The sequence below is a fragment of the Nesoenas mayeri genome (genome assembly GCF_963082525.1).
Source record: "Nesoenas mayeri genome assembly, chromosome: 28".
Classification (NCBI taxonomy): Eukaryota; Metazoa; Chordata; class Aves; order Columbiformes; family Columbidae; genus Nesoenas; species Nesoenas mayeri.
The window spans coordinates 382,999-397,306 of record NC_137558.1 but is presented as its reverse complement, the minus strand read 5'-3'; the positions used below and the strand labels follow the sequence as shown (position 1 = coordinate 397,306).

Sequence of the window (14,308 nt, the reverse complement as noted above, 5' to 3'; positions counted from 1 at the left end):
CTACCGGGTTGTTCTGACCACGCGCACGGCTGTGCCGAACCTGCTGCCCGCGCCGCACACCCCGGCGCCGGGGATGATGACGGTCCCCGGGCTGCACTGCTCCACGCCGGCACACACCACGTTGCCCAGCGTGGCCACCCCCGGCGCGCACTGCACCCCCTCGGCGCCCGAAATCACCTCCCGGCCCACGCAGCTCACCGCGCTCCTCGCCCCGAAGCCAGCGCCCACCCTGGGGAGGCAATCCACGCTGCGGGTGCTAAAGCCGGTGCCGCCGAAGGAGGAGACCACCCCCAGACCCGCGCCGGCCGCCCCGGTCTTGATGGTGCATTTGCCGCCCAGTCCAGACAGGGATCGGCACTCGCCGACGGTGCCGCCGCCGCTCACCACGGCTGCGGGAGGAAGAACAGGCTCAGTCATTCCCAAAGCAGCTAAAACCCAGCTTATAAGGAAACTTACAAGCTTAAAAGAGTCGTAAGGAAATTAAGGGAATGCTTCGTTAGCTTACCTACGCTCACGGGGTTGCCAGTGCATATCCTGTTAAGAAAAGCAAGACAGAAAGATGGATTTAGGGAAGTTTTCCCCAAATACACACGCAAATAGAGGTGCTGCCAGACACTGGGAGCCCTGCGGGTCCGTCAGCTGCTCTGTGCACCCAGGTGGCTGGTGCTGGGCCAGATTGGCTTTGTGTCCCATCAGTGTCTTAATATCCCATCGATGTCTTAATATCCCACCCTCTGCACCCATGGGGAGAAAAAAGGGGTGATGCTCCCTTCTGCACCCACAGGGAGGAAAACAAGGGTTGCTGCTCCCCTCTGCACCCCGGGACCTGCGTTCAGCCGCGATGTCTCTCTGCTCGCAGGTTTACCCGCGGTGGGCACGAGGTGCAGCGGCTGCTCCCACCTGCTCTCCTCTCCTTCCAGCAGCGTGCGGTACGTGGCGATCTCGATGTCCAGGGCCAGCTTGACGTTGAGCAGCTCCTGGTAGTCGCGCAGCAGACAGGCCATCTTGTCCTTGGCCTGCTGCAGCGCGGTCTGCAGGTCGATCAGCTTCTGCCGGGCGTCCTTGAGGGCGCAGTCACCGCGCTGCTCCGCGTCGCAGATGGCCGTCTGCAGAGCCGCGATCTGCGGGCAGGACGGGTGAGAGCGTGGCCAGCGGGACACAGGGACGGCTCCCTGGGGTTGCTCATAGACCCGCTGTTCCTGAGCTGGGAATGGCCTGCGAGCCGGGCTTGGGCTGCAATTGGGATGGCCCAGGCTGGTTGGGATGAGGGGAGGGACCCAGTGGCTGCACCCCCCTGGGAGGCAAAAGCTGTTTGGTCTACAGAGCAACTGGCCTCTGCTCACTATGAGAGAAATCTGCGGGTATCACAGCAGCTGAGAAGCTGCGAACACGGACACGGGTGTCCCTGCTCACGGCACGGGTTGGACTAGATGACCTCTGAAGGTCCCTTCCAACCCAAACTATTCTGTGATTCCATGTAGATGAGGTTCTGGGGGATGAGGTTTAGAGGTGACTTGACAGTGTGACATTAACAGGTGGACCCAATGATCTTAAAGGTCTTTTCCACCCCAAGTGATTCCATTATTCTATGATGAAGCTGGGGTGGGGATTCTTTGCAGCTGTGAGTGGGGAGGATGAGGCCCGAGAGGTTCCATGCAGCACCCGGCCCTTCGTCCTACCTGCTTCTTCACGTTGTCCGACTCGCACTGCAGCTTCTGGATCATCCTGTTCAGCTCAGCTATCTCGCTCTGGTTGTTCCTCAGGTCGTCGCAGAACTTGCCGCGGCTGCTGTGGAGCTCCTCCAGCTGGCACGGGGACACGATGGCGTTAACACACCCGAATCGTCCCTTCCAGGGGCCGCAGTGACACCGGGGCTCCCGGGACACACCCAGAGGTCACCTCAGCCCAGACAAGGTGCCAGACCCAGGTGGGTCCCGAGCACCTGCCCTTTGGGAAGGGGACGGTGTTCTGGCGTGCGCAGAGGAGACCTCTCTGAACCAACACCGTGAGTTTGTTTTTACTGAAAATACTTAGACAGTTTTAAGTGGGTTTTGGGTTCTTTGGGTTTTTTTGGCATGACTTTCTCTAGCAACCTACAGCACCTGTGCACTGCGGGGTGGGTTGTAAGTTGCATCACGGAGGACAGAAATGGTCCCGGGGGTTCTGTTGGCCAGAAGGTCTCATTGGTGCCTGTGCGGGCGCTGCCAGTACTCACCCTGGTTTGGTAGAAAGCCTCCACTTCAGCCTTGCTCTTCTGGGCGATCTCCTCGTAGCAGCACTCGACGCTCTTGATGATGCCCTCCATGTCCAGGTCGCGGCTGTTGTCCATTTGCACGATGACCGAGGTGTCGCACAGCTGGCAATCCAGCTGCGCTCTCTCCTGCAAGAGCCGCCGCGTGTCAGGCCCCATCCCCCCCGCCACGAGGCTGGTTGGGCCCCTCGAGAAGGTGGGGGGGCGGGGCGGGTTCTCCCCCAGCACCCCGGGGTTCCCCGGGGTGACCGGTTTCCAGGGGCGCACACCACGGGGCTGCCGCGCGGTCCCTGAGCGGGGCAGGAACACTGTAGCAGCCGCTGCCTGCCTGGAACGCAGCGTTTCTGGCCGTGTCAGCAGTTTCTGGGCTGGGAACCCCGCGGGGTGGCAGCTCGGGGCGCCGGCACCTCCAGCCTGGGAGGTGCTGGGCTGGACACGGTGCAAATGCCGGGAGTCCCCTGGGTCGTTTTGGTAAAAACTTGCTGTGATTTAGACAAAAGTGCTGCTTTCACCAAAATATTTTGACCGGTGTAGCTTAAGGAGTGGAGTGTTAAAAATATTGAGGTTTTGAAGAGTGAGATGTTTCAGTGGCTCCCAGGGAAGGTTTGGGTCAGAGTTTGAGGGGTTTTCCTGCAGAAGAGAATGCTCCTTGTTCTCTCTGCAGCCAGGCAACGAAATAGCATCCTTTGCCTTCCTAACGTGTGTGCAGTGGTGTTGCTGTCTAAGAAATACAAAGAGAGTCGGATTTTTGGGACGCAGTTTGAGGAGCTCCTACCTCGGCATAGATGCACTTGAGAAACTCGAGCTGCTGGCGCAGGAGCCCCACGCGAACCTCCAGCTCCTCCTTGGTCAGGTACAGACAGTCCACGTCCTGCGGACACAGCGCGGTCCCGTGAGAAGGGGCAGAGAACAGGGACTGCGGTACAGCCCGTGTTCCCTGTTAGTTTGGGAGAGGCCTCTGGGCTGTTGTTGTTGTGTTCTCCCCATTCCTTGGGTCGCCCCTGTTGTGGGGCTCCCGCCGAGCGCTCGGGCAGGGTGACGGGGCCAGGACGCCCCGTTTTCGCGGTTTCACTCGCGGGACTCACCTTCTTGAGCACCACGAACTCGTTCTCCGCAGCCGTGCGCTTGTTGATCTCATCTTCATACCTGAGAGGAAGGATTGGGTGGGATGCTGAGCCCCACGGGTCCATCCCAGTGCCCGAGCGGCCAGTGCACAACGCGAGCAGCATGATTAACACCTCTCCCTCTTCTCCTTGTACCTCCTTTTTCATTTTTGCTCTCATTCTGCTCTCGCATTATTTTGCTCTCTCACTCCTCCCCGCTGGGCTTGTTCAGCAGTTTCAGCCCATCCACCTCGGTATCGGTGTCTGGAGTGAGGCGGCGGTGAATCGGGCCAAACCACCAGAAAGGCCGAGCCCTGCGCCCGGCTGGAGGACACAGACGCGTTTGCTTTTCCCAGCCCCGCTGCCTCGCCTGGTGTTTTTCTGCAGCATCCAGGACTCTGCTCAGCGTTTATGGGGAAACTGTGGCCAAAGTGCCCCAGGGGGGGTCAGGAGCTTGAGCAACCTCTGAAACTCGCGGGTGCAATGGGCAGGAAAGTCAGCGCGTAATGACCGAGCTAATTGGGACCTGGAAGAACTTTCACAATATGGTTCTGTGAGTCTGACCTGGGTGGTGAAACAATATCTGAGCTGCTCCACTGCAGGAGCTCTGCAGACAGGATGGCGCTGTTATCCTGTGCCCTATACCGCCAGCCCAGTACCCTCGTGCGTGGCTCAGCGGAGCACACGGGGATCTGTTAAGGAATATCTGCAGCTTAGCTTAAGGAAAACCATTCCCACCTTCCCTCTAGGAAGAGAATGAGCCCCAAGGGAGGCCATGTGGGTGAAGCGTGGGCTGGAGACAAATAGGCTGTGGGTTTTGTGGGAGTGGGCAGCAGTGGAGACGGGGTTCGGGGCAGCCAAAGATGCGATGTGCGATGTGGCAAACCAGGGTGGTGTGGGGAGCACTTGGGAGAGGAAACGTGGCTCCTTGTCCCTGTTCCTACGGAAACACGGAGGCTGGAGAGCCCTCACCGCCCCTCCTCGGCGTCTGAGCCGCAGCACCGGGACCCCAGGACTGGAAACCCGTCTGCGCCTTCTCCCCACGTGCCACTTACTTGCACTTGAACTCCTGCACCAGGTCGCGGAGGCAGCGCTCCTCGTTCTCCAGCCTCTCGCGCTCGCCCAGCACGCACTCCAGCTGCTTGCGCAGGTTGCAGATGAAGTTCTCGAACACGGGCTCCAGGTTCCGCCGGGAGGCCGGCAGCACGTACTGCTGCAGCAGCTCCCACTTGGTGGTCAGCACCTTGTTCTGCTGCTCCAGCAGCCGCACCTGGGGAGGCAAGAGACGCCAGAGTCACTCAGCACCCTCCTTGTCCCGGGCACCTCGGCTCCTCCGCTGGAAGGAAGAACAAGATCAGAATGCGCACGTGGGTAAGTGCTGCTTTCTCGGCAGTGTCTCTGCGCTCAGCCCGGTCCTACCCAGGACCGAACCGCATCGCTGTGCGTTTGCTCCGTGCCGAGGCCCATCGGCTGTTTGGCCCGAGCGCAGTTCAGCCCAACGCCACCTCGTCCCACCAGCTCGCTGGTGCAGGATCCGCTGCCTGCTTCGCTCAGCTAATTACAATAATGAGGCTTTTGAGGCACCAAAAGCTCCATCCAGGATCTCATTTGAATGTATCTGATCTAAAGTCTAACCACGGGTATTTATCATGCCTTTCACTTCTAGATTAAAGAGCTCTCCAGTACTTGAGAACCTTTATGGATCATGAATAAGTCATTTTCCAAACAGGAGGAAGCGGAGTGGCTGCTCTGACCTGGGTTTGGTTTTTCCAGCTGCACAACAGCTCACAAAGAGAATCAAGATCAGACAGAGCAAAGGTTCCTCTGCCCTTTGAAAACCATTTCCTAGACTAATCCGTCTCTAAAGAGCAACGACGACCCTCAGGCTCAGCTAAGATAACAGGGATAAATAAGGTCTGCTCAGGAGATCACTGGGTCGTTTCATTGACAGCGGAGGACAAAGAGGTTAAAATTCTTTGTCTCATTTTGACTAGACAGATACACTTTTACATCTCTTTGGTGAAGCACACGAGCTGTTTTAAACATGCCGGAGTCCTTTGGAGTTCAGAGAGCGCTGATGGCAATGTCACATTATACATTTTATACAAGTTCCTACTTTGCCTTTTTACACGTCCGTGTGTCCATCCCTTCTCTGCATCCCCGCAGCCGCTCCCGGTTTAGCTCCTGAGCAGACTGGCGAGCCCCAAAAGCTCAGACACCGGCACGGATCCGAAGTCTCCAGAGCCCCCAGAACCCACTCCGAGATGGAGGAGCCGGCGGGAGCAGCGCCGGTGCTGTCCTAGAGACAGCGCAGCGCGGGGCCACGCCGGACGCCTGCGCGCGGCCGCGGGTCTCACCTTGTCGATGAAGCAGGCGAACTGGTTGTTGAGGTTCTTGATCTGCTCCTTCTCGTGGGTCCGCACTTGGCACTCCTCGGGGTCCACCCCCACGCACAGGGGCTTCAGGAGCTCGGGGTGGATGCTGACCCCCCGAATCCCTTCCGACCGCCCTCCGCCGACGCTGATGCCGCTGCCGATGCCGCCGCCAATGCCACCGCCGATGCCGCCGCCATAGCCTCCGATGGCCACGCCGTCCCCGAGACCTCTGTAGCTGCCCAGGCCCCCATAGCTTCCGCAGTTACCAAAGCCCACGACCGTGCCCACTCCAAAGCGGCCACCGCCGTAAGCGACGCCGCAACGTCCCACGCCGGCTCCGCCGTAGACGCCGACCCCGCTGCGGCAGCTCCCGCCGAAGGAAATCCGCTGGCCCCGGCCCAGGTCGCAGACACTGCGGCTGCTGAAGCCGCCGATGCCGCAGCGCCGGCCCACGGGCTGGCACACCGAGGCCGAGCTGCTGCCGGCCCTGCCCAGCCCGCACACGGCGGACGCCGAGGAGAAGCCGCGGCGGCCCAGCAGGGAGCTGGACGTGTAGCACTGTCGACTCATGGCGGGTGGCGCGGCGGCGGCGAAGCGGAGGAGCGAGCGGAGCAGGGAGGGAGAGGAGAGCAGAGGAGAGAGGAGAGCTCCTGTGGCTGCTCTGGGCACAGCCCTGCTCCTTATATACATTTCAGGAGGTGCCTGAGATGCAAAAATTTAATTTATCCCTGGGTTTGGCCTGCCTGGCAGCAAGGAATGGCTTCCAACATTCTAAACCCACAGCAAACACTTGTATCTCATACGAAATAATGTGGAAATTAAAATAAACTGCTTTGCTTGCAAGCTTCAGTTTCAGGACTTATATTTTACTTAATTAATCTGCTTCCTTATTGTGTAATTATAGTTTAGCAAAATAATTCAAGGGGTTTTTATTCATGGCTTGTTTACGGTTCGGTTTCACCACAGCGTTTAATTATGTTTCAGGACCTCCCGCGAAAATGTCGCAGCGATGCCGCCTCTTCCAGGGGCTCGGGGCCGGCGCTTGAGCAATGACCGGTGGCCATTCGGAGGCGGATCTGCCGAGACGCGGCGCTGACGGTGTCGGGAGCGTCCTCGTGAGCACTTGTTCCTTCTCTCCGGGGTATGACGGTGGCGATTCGGTTGCAGCCACGTTTGCCGGGATGGGTCGCTGGTTTCCGTACTGTGGGGTGTGAGCTGGCGCCGCGGGGGCTGTTCTGGCTGATCGGGGTTCACGCGCATGGGTCGGGGCACAGGCTTTGTGCGCCCCTAGAATCCCGAGAATCAAAGTCAAGGCATTTTGGGGACAGCTTTGCTGCCGATGGTTTATTTGCCGAATTCGGCACCCGGGGACGGCGATAATGTTGTCTGGTGTCTGGGTGTGATGTGAGCGGCGGGTTCACACAGGCGATAGCTGGAGATGCAGCGAATTGTCACAAACAGGTTGAGAAATGCCAGCTGGAGTGCGCCTTTGCCTCTATTCCTGTGACACACCTATTTGAAATTATTCTCGTAATATCTGTTAATGAGAAGGTGCCTACCATCTTAATTAAAATTCTTAAAAAGATTTTTGAATTTGCTTGGAAACAAATAAAGTCCCTTTTTTGCCTTAACAAGGGATCTGATCACAGAATCGCAGGCGATTGCGCAGCTTGCCCTCGGAATCCTTTGCATGTTTGCTGGGGCAAACTGAGCAGGTTCTGGGAGGATTCCCCGCCGCTGCTGCTGCAAACCCGAAGGAGCTTGTCTTGGATTAAAAATCATGCAAATGAATTAGGATTGTTTAGAATATTTGTGGAGTCTCTCCAGGTAAAGATCTTCCTTTATTCTTCTTAACTAGGTCTCGTAACGGGGTGGGATGAACCATAAACACTCTGTACAAGTGCAATGGCGCGGTCGTTCCGTTGTAGCGGCATCGGTGTGCGATGAGCGACTGAGACAGGTGGCGGAGCGGCCGAGCTCGGGGCCGCGTCCCCCGGGATCCCGGCGCCGGCCAGTGCCTCGCGTGTGGGAGGGAAATGGGGAGGTATTGGGAAGTGGACTTTGTGCTGGCGCGCTGGTGCGAGCGCCGGAGGGGACGGGGGCAGCTGGCGCGTGGGCTGAGGCCAAGCCAAGGACACCCGCGGGTGGGCTACGGCACCGCTCAACCTTTAGGCAGGTCCACACAACGTGACTTTTTGAGCTGTTCTAGATGGAGATAGCGACGGGCAAGCTGAGAAACCGGCCGGCTCCTGGCACAAATCCTGCTCCGCACTGCGGTGGCGCGGGGCTGCAGCACTGGGGCCGCTGACGGGCTGTTTCCCGCGGGTGGGAAGCACCAAACCTGTGCCTCAGCCTCCTGGGGAAGCGGCTCCTTCAGCCGCCCAGCCCGGAACGTCAGAGGGAGCCGGTTCGGGGCCGCGCTTGTGGTTTCCATCGGCTGAGCTTTCGCGGAGCCGGTTCACGCTCACGTGGTGGGAGCCCCAAGCGCCGGTTACGGCGACTTCAAAGGAGGCAGCGAGCACCGCGATGCGATTTGGGCTCCTGGAGACAAGGATTGCGATGGCTTCTATAGTATTTGATAACACCGGCCGCACGCACGGCACCGGCTCAAGTCAGGCGCAAACCCCTTCTCCGTGGAGACCTTCTCGTGTCTGTGCTTTGCTCTGGTTGACTGCGGGTCAGACAGCGCTCCGAGAGCTGTAGGAAAGGATTAACCCACTGTTTTCCGGCTGACAGGATTACGCGAAGCTTTAAAGCAGCCCCTCGCACCCAGATTTACCAGCAAAACCCCCGAGGTCCTGGGCCCTGCGTGTGCCTGGGACTGCGGTGGCTTCCGTGAGACTTTGAGATTTACATGTACCCAGCTGCATTAGCATCAATTAATTCTGCCTGAGCACCTCACTAAATTGGGACCTGTTAAGCCGTCCATGCAGACAGGGAGAGCCCGGGGGGCTTTTCCGCCCTCCTGTTAGGATTCCTGTAACAACCCGGCCACCCGAACCTGCTTCTCCCGGAGACAGAACTGCTCTGTGAGACCCCCTTGGAGAAGCCGCGCTGGCCGCGCTCCCTCCCCGCGGGCCGGCCGTGCTGTGGCTCCTTGCAAAAGGGCCCGCGCAGTCACCATTCAACGGGCTCTAACGAGGCCCCAGGACGTTTCCCACCGGTTTTATGGGTCCAAAGGTTCGTGTTCCCGCTCTCAAGTGCAACCTGATTCTGCTCCCACATCAAAGCAGGCGGCGGGTTTGCGTGGAGCGGGTAGAGATGGTGGTCTGGGCGCCTTCCATCCCCACCGGGCACCTTTTCCTCCCCACAGCCTGTTCACCCTCAGCCTGTCGCTGGCCGTTAAAGAGCTTTTGTGCTGCTTTGGGGCAAAAAGATGGACAGGATCATTCCCGAGGTTCCTCCCAGGCTGTTCGGGACCATCAGTGGTCGCAGCATCTGTGTTTGCTCCCAAATGGGACCTTGGCAAAGCCTTTACCCTCCTGCGGGACAGTAACAAACCGTGGGTGACAAATGACAAGATGCTGGTTTTGGGATGTTTGGCAGCCACAGCCGGCTTGGACTCCGAAAACCTCTGTTCTTGTGGTGTTACCAGGTGACCTCAGCCAAGAAACTCTCCTTCGTAGTTCTATTTACCGTCCTATTTTGCAAAAGCCAAATAGGTGTCGTACCCACCGCCACAGGTGTCCTTTGCAACCTTCCTCTCTTTTGCATAGGAATTTGTAAGGCGCTTTTGCATCATCTGCCCAGCCTTGTGCTGACACTGGGGCCCGATGGGCCATTAGGGCTCTGAGTCATGGGCTGGAATGGGTCCAGCGGGTGAAAGCGGAGCCGGGACGGAGCGCTGGGAGCGGCCTCTGCACGGGTTTGCACCGCAAAGCGGGGTTTTCTGCTGCGGAAAGGTGGGCGATCCTTGCCAAATCGGCCGCGGGAACCGCGCTGGATCCTGCGGCGCTGGCTCCCGGGACGCTTTCTTTGTTCAAGCAGCGCGTTGCTCACGCGCAGAGCCGAGCGGGGGCTCCGAGCCGCCTCCGGCACAGCCTGGGAGGGGGCTCAGCACAGAATGGCAACTGGTTCCCATCGATGAGTCTGCGGATCCTCCTCTGTGTGTGCACACGCTGTGTGTGACACCGGCCACAGAAAGCAGCTGTTCAGTGTATGTGGTTCAGGTAATAGAGTTAATTTTGCAAACTTACAAGCAGGTTTCTTAAGAAAAGAAGTGAACTAGAGACAGTGCACAGGCAGCTTGAGGTTTATTGGCGGCGGAGCAGAGAACACGGAGCGTTTACCAGCGATTCCGTCTCCATGCGCCATGGCGATTGAAAAGCGTCACTGCAGAGGGGACAGGGAGGGACGGCCGGTGCACAGCAAACCCTGTTGCTGCCTCGTGAAGGTGACTCGGCAGGTGAGGTAACATGAAAGAACAAAACCACCTGTGGCGTGGGACTCCTCTCACATGAGTTCGGCTTTCTGCAAACAAGTCATGGAGCCGAAGCTGGAGGCACAGGCTCCATGAACAGTCAGCGGGAGAGCTCGCTGTTACCAAGCAAAACATTGTTTTCTGAAGTCACCGGTGCAAGAAAACCCGTGGATGAGGAGTCACCCTGGGCAGGGCCGCGGTGCGAGAGCCGAGGTGGTTCCTGCGCGTTGCTGCCGGCCTCAGCAAAATCAAAGGACAAGGACGACCCAGGAGAAACAACAATGCTGTGCCGCTGAGCAGCTATTCATTACGCTTTCCAGGTGGCCACTCGGATTAAGGAGGTTACGGAAGGCAGAGCTCCTGCAGGATGTATCTATTACCTTAATTAATGGTTGGAGTCACTTTTGTGATTCATTTTGCCACCAACACGCAAAAAGCCCTCGTGCTGTGTCACTCCCGAGGTGACGGCTTGGTGTGTAAGTTCTGTATTAGGGTTAACTCGAGATAAAGAGCAGTATTTGTCCTGGAGGAATTTGCAACCGACTTCTGTTCTGACAGCCCTGATACTCAAAGACCTGCTCCATGTTCCCCGGAGCCCCGGTGCCACCTGCCCTGGAGACATTGGCCACCGCAGCCCTCGCTTCCCCAGCCCAGCCGGCCCGCGGGGCTGTGACCTCTGTTTCCAGAGATTAACCCTGCGAGTTGCTGGTGAGCCACACGTCTGGGGAGATAAAGGCGAGCGAGCAACGGTCGTGATTTCTCCTCTGGTCCGGGAATCCCTCCTGCCGCGCCACGACGCTTCCGAGGCCAGAATTCACGCTTTGATTCCGTGGTGTTTCTGATTCCTTCACTTCTTGGCCTGAACCTGCCAAAGGAAACTGCTCCTCTCATGGCCGGAGCTGCGCCCATGCTGTTCGAGATCAGCCGGGGCTGGGGAACCTGCGGAAACCAGCACTCTTTAACCGGGAAGGGAGGGCAGGACCAGCACGGAAAAGAGACAACCTGCCTGTGAACCACATTGCGTAGCTGTGCCAGCGGGACCCCGGCCCTGCTCTAGGCAGGATAAGAGGAAATATTGAACGTTATTAGGCAAATCTGCTGCTTTCAGGAGAAATGCACTGAAATCTTAGAAATCGCAAATGTAACAGCTGCCCATCCTCCTCCTCCTGCGCTCGCGGGGGCGCCCGCGCTGGTTCCTTTGGGGAAGCCGGTGTTGTTTCTTGAAGCAACATCCGCGCGTCGGTGTGTGGCCTCGTTATTCTCTTTGTTCTGGTTATTATGTGGTTCCTTTTCTCCTCGAACACCCCACGGGGTGCTGTGCCCGTGGGTGACACTGGGAGTGCTGAGCACCCGCCTCTCCTGTTCTGCAGCCAGCAACGCCGCGCGCGGCAATCGCAGTGACCAGGAGGCAGCGTGGCGCTGGGGACACCCCGGTGACACCCTGGTGACTGCGCCCAGCCCACCAGCTCCTCCCCGGCCCAGCAGAACCAGCGTTCCGTGGTTCTCCCTCCCGGGCGTTCCTGCAAACGTCACCCGCTGCCGGCGCGGCAGATCCTGCGGACGGGCCGCCTGGCGAGGGACGCGCCGCTGCCTTTACTTTCCCTTGAATCACCGAGCACGGCAGCCGCGGCCTCGGTGTCCTCATTCCGACGAAGGGCTGACGAGCGCCCAGGGCTCAATGTCCCCAGAGCGTCACTGCCCGTGCAGCAGCTTCTTTCAAGTTGCTCCAAGAGCAGATGATGAAGGGAACCAGGGGCGTCTGAGACTGCCCAGCGCTGCGCCGCGGGGGTCCAGCGCCCTGAAAAAGGGCAGAGCAGGACGGGAAGAGCCCGTCCAGGGGCAGCAGAACATCCCGTATCTTGGGCATGGCGAGAGGAGACAAATGCCTTTTGAGGCTGCGTGGGGTTGTTTGGCTGGTGGTGATTGGCATCTGCTTTGGACATGAAAAACATGGTGGTAACTGTCACACAGACACGGAACAATGAGCAGGTGAAAAAGCTTAAATGACAATCCTGTCTCGGAGAACAGGATTTAATGTAATCCACCTGGATTAATTACCAGGTCAAATATTTCCTGCGAGGTGTTCTCTTCCAGTTGATTGCTGTGGTCGCGCCGTCCCTTCTGCCTCGTGCTGCAGGGACGCGCTGCGGGGGCGGCTCTTGGGGGTGACTCTTGGGGGTGACTCTTGGGGTGGCTCTTGGGGTGACTCTTGGGGTGGCTCCCTCAGAGGTGACTTTCTCGCTGTTCTCTCTGCCCCAGCTCTTCCTTCTCTTCCCACATTCTCGCCTTAGTGTAAAACAGTAAAACCAGTAGTCACTGATCAGGAAAAGTTCCCGAGCTGGTATTACGAGCATTAATGAATGGTTTGAAAACCATTTGAGATGGACCTTTTCCTTTTGCTGCTGTGACAAACTCTGAGGAGCCAGCCCATCCGGCTGTAGAGAAAATAATAACAATAATGCAGCCCTCATTTTCCTCTTTGGTTTGTAAAATTACAGCTAGGAACATTTGGGTGTTGGCTCCGACATGAGGAGGAAAGGAGCTGCCCTTGTTTTGAGAGAAGTCGTATCATCTTCTTTTCTTCTCTCTGTTATTCATCCCACTAAAAGATCATTATTCTCCCACTGCAATTAGGCGGCCGCCTGCTGCCTCCTCGGCTGCGACGGGAGAAGTCGCCCCTGCGAACGCTAGCGAGGGTTTCAGATTCCTGCCCGCGGTTCGTCCCTGCAGCGAGAGACGCTGCGGCCGCAGCCAGGTGAGTGTTTCCTCTCCTCTGGGACATCTTGGTGTCCTGAATTCAATGGTCAGGAGGGGAAAGGTCTGGAAAACCCGGGGCTTGCTGCGCTTTCACCCCCGGGGCTGGGAGCGTCATGCAAACCAGTTCCTGTCTCTCTGTGCCGCGAGGGGTGGGAACGAGGGCAAGACCGACTGGTTGGGTCAAGCAGCAGCTGGTGAGGACTAACGTGGGTCCCAGCACCGCGGCCTCTTCCCCTCCCCTTGCTCAGGAACCGTCTTTTTCAGCAACAGCAAAACCCACTGAAAAGCCTCTGGGACGAAGCCGTCGCTCCGGTGCGGATTGCGGAGGGGCCTCCATGTCGCCACGAGGAGACCCGGACGTGGTGGTTCCTGCCCAGAGCGACGTGTCGACAGGAGGGGACCAGTGGCGTTCAGCAGTCACCGGTGTCGCAGCAGGGCCTCCAGGCCTCGGGCTCGCCTGCTTTCCAAACTGCATTTGCACATGGTGAGTGCGTGAAGCTCGTGCACAGAATCACCCACCTCAGTGGGCTCCATCTCAGCCAGCTGCACCCGCTTAAAATCAGATAAACTGCTGACCTGAGTTTCCTCACCTTTCCACCCCACCTGCCCAGAGTCCGACACGCAGATGGTCGGCATTAGGTGAGACAGTTTCTACTCTTAGCATAGAAACAGCATCTCATGATGCTTGTCCTCGTCCTTGCATCGATCTTTAATATTCACTGGTTTTTTGAGGTCGCGATTAGAATTGTGCCCCGTGAGAGCGGGGATGCGTGGTGCCGCGTGACCTGCGTTTCTTCGTGTGCTGGAGACAGGAGGAAATGGGCTGTGGTGATAACGTCTGCGAAGCCGGCGGGTGATGGGCCGGGCAGATTCCTCTGAGTGGATGCCGGCATCTCCGGCGCTGTCTCCATCGGCACTGCTGTCCCTGCCCCGGGCTGCGGCAGAGCCGGAGACATCCCCTGGATGCAGGTGGAGCCCAGAGCCTGACGCATCTCATGCTGAATTAGGCGCCCGTGTTTGTTGGGATGAATCACCCCATGGAAATGAATTCCATGAAATGAGCCCCTCTCAACCAGCTCTCGGGCTCTGCGTGGGAGGCTTCAAAATTGAGACCAAGCTGATCTCACCCCAAGGGATCTCGTAACTTGTCCCTTTGCCTCTGAGCTAAACAGGGTATGTGTCACATTTGCCAGCCCCGATGCCGCTCGGGCAGAGGTTTTTGTGTCTGAAATGTGTGTCACCGTGGTGGAGCACGAGCCCGTTGAGCCCGGGAGGTCGATTTTGACGTCTGTCTGCGCTTGGCTGCAGACGGATCGGACAAACAGGTTGTTTCGAGGTTCTCCGGGCTGGCAGACTTGTAGACAACATCCTGCAGCACTCAGAGCTATTTGGGGGGTTTCTG

General features: G+C 58.2%; 1 protein-coding gene across 1 annotated transcript; it reads right to left on the bottom strand.

The window, feature by feature from the left end:
• LOC308050507 (keratin, type II cytoskeletal 6B-like) lies at window positions 1-6,299 on the bottom strand (the record flags this gene model as incomplete). Its single annotated transcript, XM_080360647.1, has 9 exons — window positions 1-389; window positions 506-534; window positions 901-1,121; window positions 1,680-1,805; window positions 2,216-2,380; window positions 3,027-3,122; window positions 3,337-3,397; window positions 4,410-4,624; window positions 5,712-6,299. The coding sequence occupies 9 exons, from the start codon at window positions 6,297-6,299 to the stop codon at window positions 1-3; spliced, it is 1,890 nt and encodes a 629-aa protein (XP_080216773.1).
• Window positions 6,300-14,308: the final 8,009 nt, after the last annotated feature.